At 41.8% G+C, this 16091-nt stretch overlaps 1 protein-coding gene across 6 annotated transcripts in view; it reads right to left on the reverse strand.

Annotated features, from left to right (window-relative positions):
• Positions 1–16091, reverse strand: part of Tnik (TRAF2 and NCK interacting kinase) — a 386642-nt gene that overhangs the window by 11939 nt on the left and 358612 nt on the right. For all 6 annotated transcript variants that reach the window (XM_040754595.1, XM_040754593.1, XM_040754589.1 and 3 more), the window contains 5 exons: positions 12713–12877; positions 10235–10346; positions 9358–9528; positions 7710–7853; positions 5310–5444 (listed from right to left, as the gene is read on the reverse strand). In XM_040754595.1, the coding sequence (XP_040610529.1) occupies positions 5310–5444; positions 7710–7853; positions 9358–9528; positions 10235–10346; positions 12713–12877 (727 nt within the window). The remainder of the gene's footprint in view (positions 1–5309; positions 5445–7709; positions 7854–9357; positions 9529–10234; positions 10347–12712; positions 12878–16091) is intronic.

A 16091-nucleotide genomic window follows, 5' to 3' on the forward strand; every position in this document is an offset into this window, starting at 1 on the left:
CTCCATCCCAAGCCAACTTCTTACCCGAGACACAGAAAAAGATTCACAAAGACTAACACAGCTTCAAAAGGAAAATCATGTAAATATATATAGGACAAAAGAAATGTTCTATAGGATGCTTGCTTTTCTGTGTTATTCCTATTTTATTGTTTATCTAAAAGGTCACGTTTGTTAAGTTATTATTCAAGTTATTATCAGGTATTGTCATTCTTTCTTTCTGTTTTTGAGATTTCATAGGAATTTGAGTACACAGGACTAGTTACAAGCATTACAAGATGGCATTGCTTTCCTGGTTGGAATCCCACAAGGAAAGCAAAGCAGAGAGAATCTGTGGTTCTTTGGATAACGATGTTAAAATGTTCCTGTTAGTTAAGATGGTCTCAAGTTTCTGATAAATACTAATTAATTATTGCTCTCTAGTTACACTTTATTTTGTAGTTTTGTAGTGCATGTCAGGGCAGTGAAATGATATAGCCTTGACCAGAAGGACCAAACTAGAAATGTTAGGAAGGCTGACGGGAGACGTGCAGGTTAAACAGGACTCAGAGAACCTTGCATTTCTGGAACACATTTTCCATGTATAGCAAGACACAACATTCAGAAATGGTACTATCTTCTGTAATTAGTTTTATGGCTTTATAATTACACAGTCTTAGTTTGTGTTATGAAATCTGATCACTAAAATATTTGGGCTAATAAAAGTCAAATGGTAATAGCAAAATATTTCTATTTAAAGCAAATTCTACAGCTTTTTCACAGCCATGTTTAGAAGCAATTCTAAGTTTTCCCACTGTTGCACTTGAGTTGCCCTGCTTTTTTCTGCAAACAATCATGAATTTGCAATAAAGAAACACAGAGTCTCCAAGAGAGAAACACTCGCAGACAGGAAGCTGCCTGCTGCCTGGTGGGAATGATGTGGGCTGCGTCTGATTCTTTGCCACATAATCAGGTTAAAGTAAGAGAAAAATCGCAGTTTCAGAATATGACAAGAAAGGACCAAGTCTGGTTTCCCAAACAAAAGCACCAGTGGAGCCTCAATGTCACCAGATTGCTATGGAAAAAATACTCCCCAATGTGGTCTGGTTTGTGAACAGTTCTGTGCCCATTCAACATCCCTTCCTTCCTTTGACAAAACTGCTTAGCAGGTTTCCATGTGCCTGGCATGTACTAGCTGCTGGGATTCAATACCAACAGGATGAGGCTGTGGGATGTATTTTACAGGTACTGAGTGTTTCTGAGCTTCATCGATAGCTCCCTTCGTCACTTGTCTATTTTTTCTACATAAGAGCATATACATAAGCCCACCGTATTATAAAGATTACAAAGATTTCTTTAGGGTAGAAAACACAAAGGGAAGTTCCCTCTCTTGGATGTTCTAGTCACTAGTCACTGTTCCCTAGTGTCTGAGATGGTCACAGAATGAACGTGGAGGAAAGGGACATGGAGACTGTCCTCGAGCAGGAGAGTCAAGAGGTAATATACTAAGGTTCCAGGACAGGATAATATGAATAACTTGATTCTTGCTTTCTGAGTTCCTGTTTCCACTTTAACCATCAGTCATGCAACGCATGTAGCTGGACCACTCTAGGGGTTACAGTTTCAAACCTGCACAGCGCTTTCCTGAGACTGCATGAGGGTACCTATGGAGCAATGTCTAAAGCCCCACTGCCACGCTTTCATGGTAATTTCTTGGCTTAAAAACAAAGCTAACATACTGTATGTATTTTACAAACCTGTAGAATTTCCTTATTCATCTCTGTTCTGAAATGACAAGTTTTATAGGTAAAAAAAATCTCAAGGTCACATAGTCAGTCTTAGTTCCAAATATGGACAGTGTCTACTGATTTCACAGCATGGAAAGAATCACTTTCATAAAACCGTTTCCTTTTCCCTATAGCTCCCACTCATAGCTCTTATCCATATACCATTTCTTAAATCACACTCAGAAATGTAAAATTTTAAAGTTTTGATTAAAGCCATCTGAAGAGTTCAAATTATTTATCTCCTCAGCTAAGGACTGATGACTTATTTCTTTCTTGCCTTTCCTCATTTTTTTCACACCTTTGCTTTCTGTGTTTCTAAGTAGATGTGAACTTTCTGCTAGGAAGTATCTTTTAGCACCGTCAATCAGCCATGAGCTACTCATGCCTTTCGGTTTTTTTCTTGGTACCACTCCCCTGGAACTAGACACCATATGCTCTGCAGGCCTGTGGCAAAGTGGTCCTGGGTTCTTTTGGCCATCATTCTGGGCATTTCATTTACTTCTTCCTAAATTACTGTTTTAAGTTTTTATTTTAGTGAGACACATCTTCCAGTAGCTTTCACAGAGACTGTGAATGACATGGGTTCTGGAGATATCGTATACCTATAAATGTCTTCCTTCGGCTCCTAAAACTGATGCCCAGTTTGATTGCATGATCATGTTCATATCATGTTCAAACATTTGGTCAGACATTATTCTAGGTGTATTTATAAGACTTATTCTAACATTTGAATTAGTAGCCTGGGTAAAGCAGAATGCAATGGGCTTCAGCTTATAACTTGACAATTTGAATAGAACAACAGGCTGAGACCTCCCCGTCCTCGGTCGAGACAGGAGAATTCTTGTCTCCAAACCCAGGTCACTTCTTCTATGCTCTTGAGCGGGCTGTGTTTCTGCTTGGAACCCCACCCTCAATTCTTTGGGTCCCCAGGATCTCCTGGGTCTACAAGTTCCCAACTGAAACATTTTGGGACTGACTTCTTAGTTCTAAAGTTCTGAGAGCGAATTCCTGATAATGAGTCTCTACATCAGGGAGGGGCATCAACTCTAACATCACCCATTTTATGCATTATAATGTGGGTTGAAAATATTTTATTTCGAGACTGTTTCATGTATTGTAAGGACAAGGATGACTTTGAACTTTTGATCTTCCTGCTTCCACCTCCAAAGTGCTGAGGCAAACTACCACACCTAATTTATCTAGTACTATGATAGGTTTGTGCATAGAAGGCAAGATTACACTAAGTGAGCTGCTCCCTAGCCCTCTAGGTAAAGGTAACTTTGCCTTTGGATCTCTGAAGTCTAGTTGGCTCTGTTTTCTAGGGCCCTGGTGTTGATTTTGAAAGGCCACAGGACACTCTGATTCTGGGCCTATTTTACATATTCTGTTTATTAATTTTCTTATAACCCGGGAATTTCAAGGACCTTCTCATTTCTTGTACACTTAAATACCATATTGAGGCAGCACATTTGGGACCTTTCTTTTTGAGTAACTGTACTGTGTTCTCAGAATCATTTTAATTTGGATGCCAAGGCCTGCCTCCTAGAAGTCATTCTCTATTCTTTCTCTCCTATGTTCCTCCATCTCTTCTTACTATTTTGTCCCTTTTTACTGAGCCTCATACTTTGAACCTCTTGGGTTGATCCTTTCTTTCCTTATATTTTCTCCTCTTTTTAAAATGATTAATTTTAATGTTATTGTTTTCATCTCTCTCTCTCTCTCTCTCTGTGTGTATGTGTGTGTGTGCATGAGTGCGTGTGTGCGTGTGTGTGTGTGTGTGTATGTGTGTGTACAAGTATGAGCCTGGTATGGAGACCAGGGCAGTGTCAGATCCCCACGGTCTGGAATTACAGGTGGTTGTGAGCCTCCTAATGTAGGTGCTAGGAACCAAACTCCATCCTCTTGAAGAGGAGTAAGTACTCTTAACCCATGAGTTTTTTTCCAGCTCCCTGTAGGGAGCGTGTGAAGTCCTTAGTAAATATGTACTGTTAATATGGGCATGGCCATGTCCAAGACCCAAATGCTTCCGACTCATGGGAATAGCAAAGCTGTTCTCAGATCAGGCTCAGGGAAATTGCAAAACCTCCCATGGTCCATTTGTGGATGTTGATATTGTGTGCAGTATATGTTGACTGCTTCCTCTTTTGGGATGTTCATAGACAAAGGCTGCTCTCCTACAGAGACTACAGAGAAACCTGCCTTCTTGTTCACCTGCACACATTAGCTCTGTTTCTTCCTTTAGCTCTATTCAATAAATTTGCTCCCTATATTGAGATTATAGGAGACGTATAAAGTAAACACACTCAGTTTCCTGGATGCTAGTGATTCTCTATCAGAGTGCACAACATGCCAGATCAGAGCCTTGTGTGTCTGTTGTTTCTTCATTCTCCGTCACCCCAGTCAGGCCACCCCTAAAGCTTTGCAGGTTGAGGCAGATACCCTGCTTGTCTTAGTTCTACCTCATAGGCAGGTTCTTCATTCTGAACTTTAAATGCTTATATTATTTTTATTCTTGCTAAGTTTTTTTGGTCTTTTATTGACCTCCCCAATTCTACTCCACCTTTAAGAACACTCCTATTCTTTATTTAGAAATAACCCCTCAAATCTCTGTAAAATATAGCTTTCTCTTTCCTGAATTTTTCTCCCATGCCGCATCCTCCGATGTCCTTGCTTCCTGTTTGTTCCTGCTTCCTGTACATGAGATCTACCTATCTATTCTCTGGTTGAGGTGGGCCAATCAACTGCCAGCAGTAACTTTAGAGAAGGAAGGAAAATTAGTATCCATACATTCAATTTTTACAAAGACAAATTTTTCCAACTCTTTCTTGGGAGTATAACTACACTGCCAACATTTTGGGAGCTACATAGGGAAGGTGTGTGTGTGTGTGTGTGTGTGTGTGTGTGTGTGTGTGTGTGTGTGTGTAGGTGTCCGTGTGAGCCCTCACAATTATTTTACCCTCACACTGGCTGTGCAAACTCTTACCCCTTTGTTGCAGTGTTGAGGACAGCAACCTGCCTATGGGGGAGTTGCTGGGCTCTTAAGACTCTCAACTTCTCTGCTTTTTCAGCATCCCTATTTTCAGCTCTGCTGTTCACCTCTATCCTGGGGTACTCCCTGGGGTATGTGTGGATAAGTTTGATAATGGTCCTCACTGCAGACTGAGGATGCAGCATCCTTAATCTACTCTGTCTGACCCTTGGCCACACAGCCACTTTTATCCAGTTTTATGACCATTTCATATTTGCTGGTGTCTCTTCCTTTGATCCAATCAGTCTTGGGGACTTAGTGCATTTTAACTTTTTTAATGTCATTTTAGGGAACTTTGGGAGAAGCACATACAAATATTCAAACTGAAGCCCAGCATTTTATTCTAAATGCATTCCTGAGTTTCATTAATCTGACTTCTGGGAGAATAATTCAAGTACACTTGAGGGTTCAGTTACATTTTAACCTAGTGACACATACACCATCCACAGCAGGTAGAAAGCACTGAATACATTTAACCGAACGGTTGGGACTCTCAAGTTTCCCAAGCTGACACTTACCAACTTTGTAATGTATACAGCCTTCCAAGTCCCCAACTGTGATCCACCCCTGCTTCTTTTCCACTTCTGGGTCATTGTGCAGGATTCTGTTTCTTAACCACGAAAGATAGTAAACACGGAGCTTATTCTTCTTTCCTGTTGAAAAAACTGTTTTAAATTCAAGCTCTGTGATAGCCTTTCCTTCCCTCCCCTCTCTAGACTGCTGCTGGCATCTGTGTGTCTGTGAGAGAAGATGACCAGTGTCCGGCTTATCCTTGCTGTTGCCTCTGTTAGGACGTGTAACAACATACCCTAGTGCTTTGGTCAAAACCCACTAATTGAACTTTTCACTTCTAAGCAATTTCTTATTTGGGGAAGCTGCACTTACTCTCCCTTCCCAGGTTGGCTGAACTTGGTAAGGGAGTTCAACTCTGTCACAGAGTTCCAGAACATTCTAGAACTAATCTCATAAAGGAATGTTGACAAATGGGTATTTCAGTCTACCTATGTGGGTGCCTCCTCAAGTTTTCTCTTCCCTTTCTTTACCTACTCACTCACATCAAAGACAATTGTTCAAAGTTTTATTTTACTGATGAGACAAAGGGATTTAACAGAAGAGAAACAAATTCAGTAAAGCAATTTGAGTTTAGAGGATGATAGTGGTCAAAGTTATAGTGTTGGGGTCACCAAAAAGAATATTAAATAAAAACATCAAAGAAGAAAAAAATGATGTGGATTTGGAATTCTGAGCAAGGTTTAAAGTTCCCTCTCTCAGGACGATAAAACAACAGCTGGATGACACGGAAGATTTATGGAAAGCAAAATGAATCCATTCCACTGGGTTATTTGAGTACTAGAGAGAAAATGCACATTTCTATGGCTTTTTCTTAATGAGATATTTAGTCTCGTGCATTTTATTTCTCAGATATTTTCCATTGCCTTTAAAGAGGTTTTACGGTGTATGGCTGGGATATGCACCAAGAAGAGAATTCACGAGAGCATCCATCCCTCACTGACTTGATGGAGGACTGCGACAAGGCTTAAGCTGTGGGAAACACTGCACAGCTGGCATTTGTTTGTGTAAGCAGAAGCCCAGAGCCCAGGTGACCAGGATAGCTACAGTGAGCAGAACCAGTGCTCCATCTTCTGGTGCCAATAGGACCCGAAGAGTTCAAGAATTTCCCTTCTTGTTTTCATTATCTCTTTTTTTTTCCCTTTGTGCTCCATGATGAGAAGAAATAGTTATACACAAAGGATGAAGACTTGTCATTAGCAGTGAAATAGAGCCTGGCCTTGAATTTTCTGGTAGCTTTTCCACTTTGCATAGATGACAGATAGATGGATGATTTCAGTTTTGATTTGGGAGTGCAGTAATCAAGAAAACAATTAGCCAGAAATAAAGACCACATAGAACTCAATTCAAATCATAGTATAAGAACAATTTACCTGGTTAGCCTTTATTTTCAACAACAAAATTCTAAACAATCAGAGAAGTGAAACAGAGAGGAAATTATGTGCCAAGAGACCACATTTTCCTCAAACCACAAGCACACCTAGAGAGTTAAACTTTCATCTTCATGGTTCAACCCAGAAGGCCTATGTGGTCCTCATTGCATAACAAAGAGGAAGAATAGAGTTCATAAACTATGCTGCATGATGAGAAAGTATCATCAATACTGAATGCCTGCACCTTATCCCAGAGATTCTGAGTCTGGTCTAGGAGGAAGCTTGGGTTTTCTAGGTGGTTCTAACATGTAAGTAGTACTGTTCAGTCCATAGCTGATGAAATAAAAAGGGAGGAGGGTAATTCGTTTAACTCTTTCAAACACTACCAGGAAGAAGCAAAGACCTTCTTATCAATAAATACAGACTCCAGTCATATTTTTCAATTGTTAGTAATGAGGCTTACTTCTCTAACAAGGTCTTTCTCCCATTTAAAAAGATATTGATGTGATAAAAATGTGCCATTGAGGATGTCCCCACTCTATCCTCTTTCTAGAATTGGTTACCTAGTAGTACAACTGTTCTTAAAATATCGGTGAATTACAAGCAGACATCTTGAGGTAAAAGAGACTTTTGCTTGCTAATCCCCACCCAGAAGCCTTTATGTTGATATTCTTCATCTCAGAGGATGATAGTGACTGCAGTGAAGACAGCCGTATAATATTCTTGCTGAGTTTTAAGGGAGGCAAAAGCTCAGATGCACAGCTTTTGTGATCAGGTCTGCCTCACTCAGGGTTAGTGCCCAGCCAAGTCTTCCTGTAGAAGCCAGACCCTCCAGCGTTGAATACACATACGTGATCTCCGTCAGTTAGAGCACTGTGTATCTCCTGTGGTTTGCTGGGCAGGTCTTCTTCAGAGATCAGGATGTTACCTTCCTACCTGGGCACATCTGGGGGTCAGGTCAGCAGAGTAACATACCTGATATTGTCACAAGGACATTAAGTCCTTCTAGCACGTCCATCTGCTGGAATCGCCTCCGGTTGATCAGGTTGTAGACTTTGCCTTGGCCACTTCTGTCCAAAAGCATCAGGCCGTTTTCAGTTCCCACGAGAAGGTTTACACCTGGGAATTTAAGATGCACACAAGGACTGAGTCTTTGTGGGCCTTCACCAGTTTTACCTGGATCCCTGTGAAGCCCAGAAAACTGTTCTATGAAAAGGAAACAAATGGGCAAGCAGGTGCTATGGCAGACGGTGTAGAGGTAGAAGGGCCAGTTTGCTAATTCTATCACTGTTCCTCAGGTAACAACTGCAATTTTATTTTTTTTAAGTGGAAACAGCAGAATACCACAGCTATCCATTTACGGAGAGTACATGCCAAGGGAGCCTTAGGCAGAGGTGTGTAAGTTAGCAAAATTGCTCATCTTTCTCCTTTATGGGGAGTAACCTCCTCCCTGTATGTGCAACTTTTTTCTTCCTAGGTACTCCTCTCCCCCCACCCGCTGCCACCACACACCTCCTCATCCAGTGGTTTCTGATGCAGATAAACTAGTCACCTTCAGAATACAAAAGTTTCTGCTTCTGCACTCTCAGCATGGGAGCCTTTACACACACACACACACACACACACACACACACACACGTTATCTAATTCTACCCTAGGACCCTGTAAACAGTTATCCTTATCCGGAAGCTGGCAGATAAGTCATTTCATCTGGATGATCATAATAATAAAATTTCACACCTAAAGAAGTTAGTTATCTACTTATGCTGTCCCTATATCGAGAGATTTACTGTGCACAAGATCTTGAACATCTCTTGGTATATATCTATCTTCTAAAAACATGAATGACCACTTGCCATGTCCTACCATGTTAAAAGTGGTTATTTTGTTCTCCAAATCTCATCTTCCTACTGCAGAGCCATTGTGCCTCACATGGAACAATTCCTAGACTTCAATACTTGCTCCTGCTCCCATGGCAAATACCTTTAGCCTTTTAAAATTAGGATGTCCCAATCCAAGCCTAGCAACAGAGATGGGGTCAGTTGAACCACATCCTGATGTTCCTATGATGCTGTAAGTAATATAGGCCAAGACTTTGATCCCCACACCTGTACTGAGCTTGAACCCAGCTAATATCTTCAGATATACTTGAGGAGAGCTTCATATTGATGTTTTCACTGAAAAGGGAAGGCTCATCATTTGCTGCTCTTTTCAAGTTTTATCCAATTACTGCTGTTTCAGAGGCCCTGGGTAAGTCACTAAAATATGCTGGGCTTGTTTTTCAGCTGTGAAAGGAAGGTGGTGCCATTATGTGCCTTGCAGGATACTACATGGATCACAGAGGTAGGATGTCGGGTGCCACATATAGCGCTAGACACAGTGGCTGAGTATTAGGTGGTGGCTGGTCTTTGCTCATCACTCTAAATGCCATCTTGAGTAATAATATGTATATCTCCTACTTTTGGTCACTCCTAAGGTGGTGCCATCCCTCCCACCTGTGACTCCCCTAGTGCTTTCTGATGATAAAAACCATAGACTTTTTAACACTTCAATGTAAATTGAATAATGAGTGGGGAAAACAAACAAAGAAACAGACAGACAGACAGACAAACCACCAACATACCCCATAGAGCTGCACAAAGTATTTCGGAATTGAAGCGTTTCTTGTATTTTCTGATTTCCGGCGTGTCACTATGAGGGCGGATGTTTGTCGGGTTCACATTCACCACTGAAATCTTTCTGGCTTCATTGAGTTTAGCCTGTTCTTGCCTAAGGAGTTCGCTAGTAAACAGGGCTTTGAGAGAAAGAATTAGAGAAGTCAATGCATCCTAACAGCCAGCCAGTGAAGTATGGAGGGAGGGCTTGGCTTAGGGTGTGGTATAGTAAAGGCACAAGAACCATGAACCTAGTTTATATTTGTTTAGTAGGATAAAGCATGTTGTTCACAGAGCAATATTTTATTCATTAGCAAAACAGGCTTATAGACACTCCGTTGGGTGGTGTAGAAAATTAATATTAATCTCACAGTCAAATTTGCCATTCCTGTAATTGCAAACAAGAAACAGTGCCCTTTTGAGACTCCACATAAGCTGACATCAATGATTAGTGAGTTGCAGATGGTAAAGAAGCAAGGCCATCCTCTTAGTTGGCCAGACCTGCGGCAGAAGTGCACGCCTGAAACTCAACACCACTCAACATACATTTCTGGAGTGTTAAGCACTGCACTACTTCGAGCATAGCATTATACCCAGAAACTGTTTTTGAGAAATATGTGGTAAGTTTGGAGATCGCTGTGGAGTTGCTTTTCCTAGTATCCTGGGATACCTCTGGGTTTCTTCCAGAAACATAATAGAAAAGAAAATCGGGGGCAGAGGGAGAGAAAGTAATCTGCTTTAGGAATACCACAAATAAAAAGCAATAAAAGGTGTAACCTGAGTCTTGTCACTGGGTTGTACAGAATAGGAAACCTGTTTCTATAACTACAGGGCCAGCTCGCTTACCAGCAGCTGATGACTCGTCATCTTCTTCGTCTTCATCAGTGGGCGATGTCTGATACACTCTGGGGTCCACGAAGGGTGTGAAGGAGGCTTTGGTGCTGCTTCCCATACCATACTGATGAAAAAAGAAGGAGAACTCAGTGCTGCAGAATAGGTGGTGATGGCTTTGCTTTGCTCAGACTCAACCCTGCCTACGGACTCCTCTGCTGTTGATTCACTCTCTAGACAAAGCATGGGCCTCTGTCCAGTCTACTCTCCAAACACTGTGTGTGTGCAAGGCTTCATTAGTGATCAGACTATGGGTGTTTCAGAAAGAAAATTACATTTGGATGGCAGGTGGCCCCTTCGTATCTGTACTCCTGTCATTGGCCATTACACAGACAATTTATATCTATTTTAAAGTCAGATCATCATGTATTGACCAAACTATCTTAAGAAAAGCAAAATGCAAGACACATTGTTGCAGCAACACTCCATCCTGGAACATGTTGCTGCAGCAACACTCCATTCTGGAATGGTCAGCTCAAGAGATACCCCCTTGGAAGGCAACCTGATGATGCATGTGAATTTGAATCAGTTCTAACAGCTTAAAATTCTTTAATCACAGATAATTTATTTAGGGATTAGTGTTTCCTTCTCTTGGTAGCTTAAGAGGATGCTTAGGCTACCTGCTTTATATGGGAACTTCATGTAGCCACTGGGTTTGTAAGCAATATTCCTTGAGGGCTTACTCTATATAAGTCTTAAGGGCATAGACTGTACTATAAAGGCATGAAATCAGAACTAGATTGGGAATAATATATTCAAAATTACCATTTGCTGTCATAATGTAGTTGAATTTATCAAAAGAGGTGTTGTAACTATTTGCCCATTTTTGTCTGTTCTCATCTTTCCATCTACAGTACCTATTGTGTGTGTGTGTGAGGCAGGTAGGGAGGAGAGGGTGTGAGGAGAGAGAGAGATGTTCACATGTGTGCACCTGGGGGTCAGATACCCCTATCAGGTATCTTCCTTGATCACTGATCTACTCATTTTTTTTGAGACAGTCTTTGACTGAGCTCAGAACTCTACTTGGCTTGGTTAGCTGGCCAATTGAGAGTATTTCTGCCTCCCTCCATCTCTGGCACTGGGGTACAGCCATACCCTGCCACATTTACATGCATTCTGGGGATCAGAACTCAATCTTTCTCCTTGTGAGGCAGGCACTTTACCAACAGAGCCCATCTCTCAAGTTCCCTACTCACCCTTTTAGTATTACAAACACACCAGTATTCAACATCCTACAAACCCTTTGTGGGTATTCCCATTTTAGGCATAAGTTGTTAGTTTTGTTATTAGATTTTTATTTAAAAATAAACCAACATTCCTAAGCCCTAATCGCATAAGGACAAACTTGCAAATATCCAATTTGATTTCCTAACTCACAAAGATCCAATTTAATTCCCTTCAAGATTTTCTCTCTACCCTTTGGAATCAAATTCCTTTCATTCTCTTCACATAGTAGCCCCCACCCCCACCAGCAGTACCTTTTCATGTGTTTTCTGTTTCAGCTTTAGGAGTCCAGGAAGGAGATGGTAAAACAGGTAAACCATTTCCTCTCAGAGCTGGGATAGCAGCAGCATTTGAACTAAGGCCTTGTTCTGGAGGGGCCTGTTCTGTGGGACCCTCCTTGGTACTGATGGAGGACTTTAGGTGAAAATGGCTGCCCCACATTGCACAAAACTGCAACGGGATGCTGTGCTTTTCAAGATGCTCACGAGTCCTTGCCCTTGGGGCATGTTAAGAGCACTCACAACATAGAAATGTGGTGTGTGGGTAATGCCAAAACCAATAGTGCACATGGTATGTAAAAACACTGAGGGCCTTATGTGTGAGTCACAGGACTACCATGAAACATGCCATAGCCATGAATTCATCCCATGATGTCTAAGAACTGCCTGTGCTCACTTAGGCTCTCCTAGGACTGCTTCCACATAGGGAAGACCTTTTATTTCACCTTCCTGCTGCAACTTGGGGAAAGAACCAATCTCTTGTACATTTATTAAACAGTAGGGCCTTATCTCTCCTAAACAAACCATTTCAACCTCACTATTCAAGTCAAGCTTAGGTTGACTAAGTCAATGGAAACATGAGTCACAACTGTTGGCTTTGAAATCTCTACTCGTCTACAGTTTCTCCTGCTGGCTTGTGACACAGGAGATTCAAGTTCTGGTTGAAGCACTGGTAGAGCTAGCTGTGTGTCCTGGACAAGTCATTGAATCACTCTATGTTTCAACTCTCTCAAGTCCCTCCATAACGCAGGAATCAGGCTAGATGATAAGTGAGAACTTTTTGTTCTTGTATCTGTGTGGCTTCTCCAAGTATTAGCATAAGTAGTTATACAGCAGAAACCAATCAGACACAAGCTTGGTTCTTGACTACATCAAGGTATACAACTCCATGGAGAAGAACAGAACTTTCATGGCTATGCCTGGCACCTACTTCAGTCCCAGAATCCATCTCCTGGGAATGGGTAGAGACACGACCCAGTCCCTCGGTGGGAGTTCCAGCTGGGGAATGACTCTGCTGCACAAGGTCTGGGAGGTTGATGTGACCTGCAAAGCCATTACTGTCACTGTGGCCAGATCGCTTCTTTTCTTCAGTCGTCTGAGGGGTATAGCACACAGAGCCCATTAGAGAGAGGGAACAAATGGAAGAATGATGTCACTTCACAATTCTAGGTGTAACAGGCTCCAAACTGATCTACTGGGGAATATAGGATGGTACACAGATCAATACCTCTCCATAGATGCAATGGACTCAAACTGATCTACTGGGGAGTATAGGATGGTAGCACTGAAATTTCTACTTTGTCTAAGAAAATAAAGACACTAAGAACCGTTAATATTTAGTAATATTCAGGACTTATGCTACTGTATGAGGGATGCCACATGAGGGAGGGCAGAGTCAGGAACCAGATTTTCCAAATTTCTCTTCTGTGGCGAGTGTGCATATGTGTGAGTATCACCGGGTAATTGGATTTACAGACAATATTGTCAGCTTATATAGAAACAGTTGCTCAAATCCAGCTGAAAAGAGACTGAAGAGAAATGATACCAATACTGACCTCCTTCCCCGAAAAGCCTGTCTTTCAAGAAAATGCAGAAATCTTATTTACCCAACTCACAGGTTTCTTTACCATTCAAAAAGTCAAAACAATTATTAATCAGATCTGAAAGGAGCCCCAAATCACCGAAATGACCTAGTGAATCATTTGAAAATAGGAACTTCCATCCTCCTCTGTGCTAGTGTCCACCCTTCCAGCAAACGACCACTGCACCTTGTGAGGTAGGCAAGGAAGAGATAGTCATCACGGCCGGAAAGGGACTTGAAGTACTGTTTATGGCAATCCTTTCAAGCATCCTTTCAAGTTGGGGGCTGCAAAGACGTCCCAGGGATTAAGACTGCAAGCTGCTCTTGCAAATGAACCATGTTCAGGTCCCAGCACCCACACTGGGTGGCTCACAATTGTCTGTAAGACAACTCCAGGGGATCCGATGTCATCTGGACTCTAGACACCTGCACTCATGTGCACATGCCCACAAAATGAATCTTTAAGAAGGTACTTTATACTGAAAACATTGATGCCGTGGGACAGAATTAGGATCTATGAATGTGCTCTAAAATTGTTATTGATAGGAGTGCATGGGTTAAATGTTTTCACTCCTCCAGAGATCAGCCTCCTCCCTAAATACAGGACACAAAAGGATTAGATAGTTTTGTAATCCCCCTTGCTTCTATGTAAGTGTAATTTAGCACTCACAGATTCACCATTCTCTATGTCTCCAATTCTTTGCCCCACCTAGTCTCTGGTGGACCTTTCTACTCCCAGCTTGTATGAGATCACTGCTTTGTTTCCAGAAATGAGAGATCATGTGATACTATTTCACTAGATATAATGATATCCAATACCATCGTCTATCATGTCATAAATGACAGGATTTCACTGTTCTTTATCACTAGCCAACTTTCATTTTGTGTGCAGACCACAGCTTCTTTATCATTTCTAAGGGATGCTTATGTGGGTACCACAGCTTTTTTTATCATTTCAAAGGGGATGGGCCCTTAGGTGTGGACCACAGCTCCTTTACCATTTCAAGGTGATGGATGCTTAGGTGGTTTCCATATTCAGGCAGCTGTGAGTTGTGCTGACATAGGGATGCAGATGTTTTTTTGACATATTGATTTCATTTGCTCTGGAAGGTCCCCAGAAGTGGGACTGTTGGATCACATGGTAGTTCTATTTTTAATTATTAAATGATATCATATCAAGAATATGCATATTTCCTTTTTCCACATCTTTGCTGGAACATGCTACTTTCAGTCTTTTGAATAATATGCATTATAATTTATTTTATTTTAATTTTGGTTTTGATTTGATCTCCATGACAACTAATAATTTGGATCATTTTTCCGTGTGCCCAGTAGCCATTTACACATGTTCTTTCAAGGAATCCCTGTTGCCCATTTAAAAATAACTACTTTTCTATTGAGGTTTTTGAGTTCCTAATATGTTGCAGATGTAAATACACTAGTGAGTATTTTCCCCGGTTCTGTAGGTTGCCCCTGTTACTAACTATGCCGTTTGTTGTGCATAGTTCTACACTTCAGGTTTAGTACGTAACTAGTTCACTAAGAATTCTTAGGGCAGACCCAAGCAGCGATTTCCCTCCTTTTCACACTCCTGTCTCCTTTCCTTCCGCATCTCTTAGCTCAGCATTTCCAAATGCCCACTAAACATGAAATGGTTTGCTTAACTTGGAATAGCTGGGAGCATGGCAAGTATGTTCCCTACTCTCTGGGGTTGGTACAGGGAAGAATACAAGCTATTTCTTCAGCCACTTCACTGGCCCAATGTGATATTTAGGATCATCATCAACCCAACCAGATTTAGGATCAGCCAGGAGACTCATCTCTGGGTGGCTCTGGGAGGGCGTTTCCAGGGAGTTTTGACTGAGGGGGAAAGTCCACTCTAAATGTATCCTGTGGGACCAGTCTGAGACAACAGGAAAAGGAATAGGGAAGCCTGATGAGCACCACCCCTCTGTTTCCTGACTGTGGACACCATGTAACCAGCCACCTCACCAGCCTGCCACCATGCCTTCCCCACCATGATACACTGTATTCCTTCATACTCTGAGCCAAACAAGCCTTCCCTCCTTAAGTAACCTTGCACAGACACTTGGTCAGAGTGAAGAGAAAGCGACCACACTTGGCTTCCCCCAGACTCTGTACAGTGTATACAGTGTACAGCATTTGGCTTCCCCAGACTCCACACAGTGTACAGTATGCAGTATATGGCTTCCCTCAGACTCATCACAGTGTATACACTGTACAGTGTATGGCTTCCACCAGACTCCGCACAGTGTACAGTGTACAGTGTCATCTGGCTTCCCGCAGATTCTGCACAGTGTACAGTGTATGGTCTCTGGGCTGTACTTGCCTCTGTCAGGAAACACACATAGCTACTTCTTCGGTGTGTATGAGACAAAACAGACTCCTGAGATCCCAAAGGGGTGTGATTCATCTATAAGGAAACTTGAGAAATGACCAGAAAGCTTGGTGTCATCTGTTTCTTGGACTACAAGCTGCCCAGTGAGGGTCGTATTCTCAATTCATTTTGTCACAGTGTTCATTGGGAGCCTCAAGGGTGCATATTCCCGGTGATGAACATTTCATCTTCTAAGTGACATTTCTGCAGCTCAGCTCTCATCCATCTTAATGTCCTTGCTTTTTATGTTTGCTAAACAGCTTTTCCCTCCTTCCAACTTCCATTTAGTACTGAAAAGCCTTTTGACATTTTCCCCCAATTTCCCCAAAG

Source organism: Mesocricetus auratus, unplaced genomic scaffold (assembly GCF_017639785.1).
Source record: "Mesocricetus auratus isolate SY011 unplaced genomic scaffold, BCM_Maur_2.0 Super-Scaffold_100011, whole genome shotgun sequence".
Taxonomy (NCBI): Eukaryota; Metazoa; Chordata; class Mammalia; order Rodentia; family Cricetidae; genus Mesocricetus; species Mesocricetus auratus.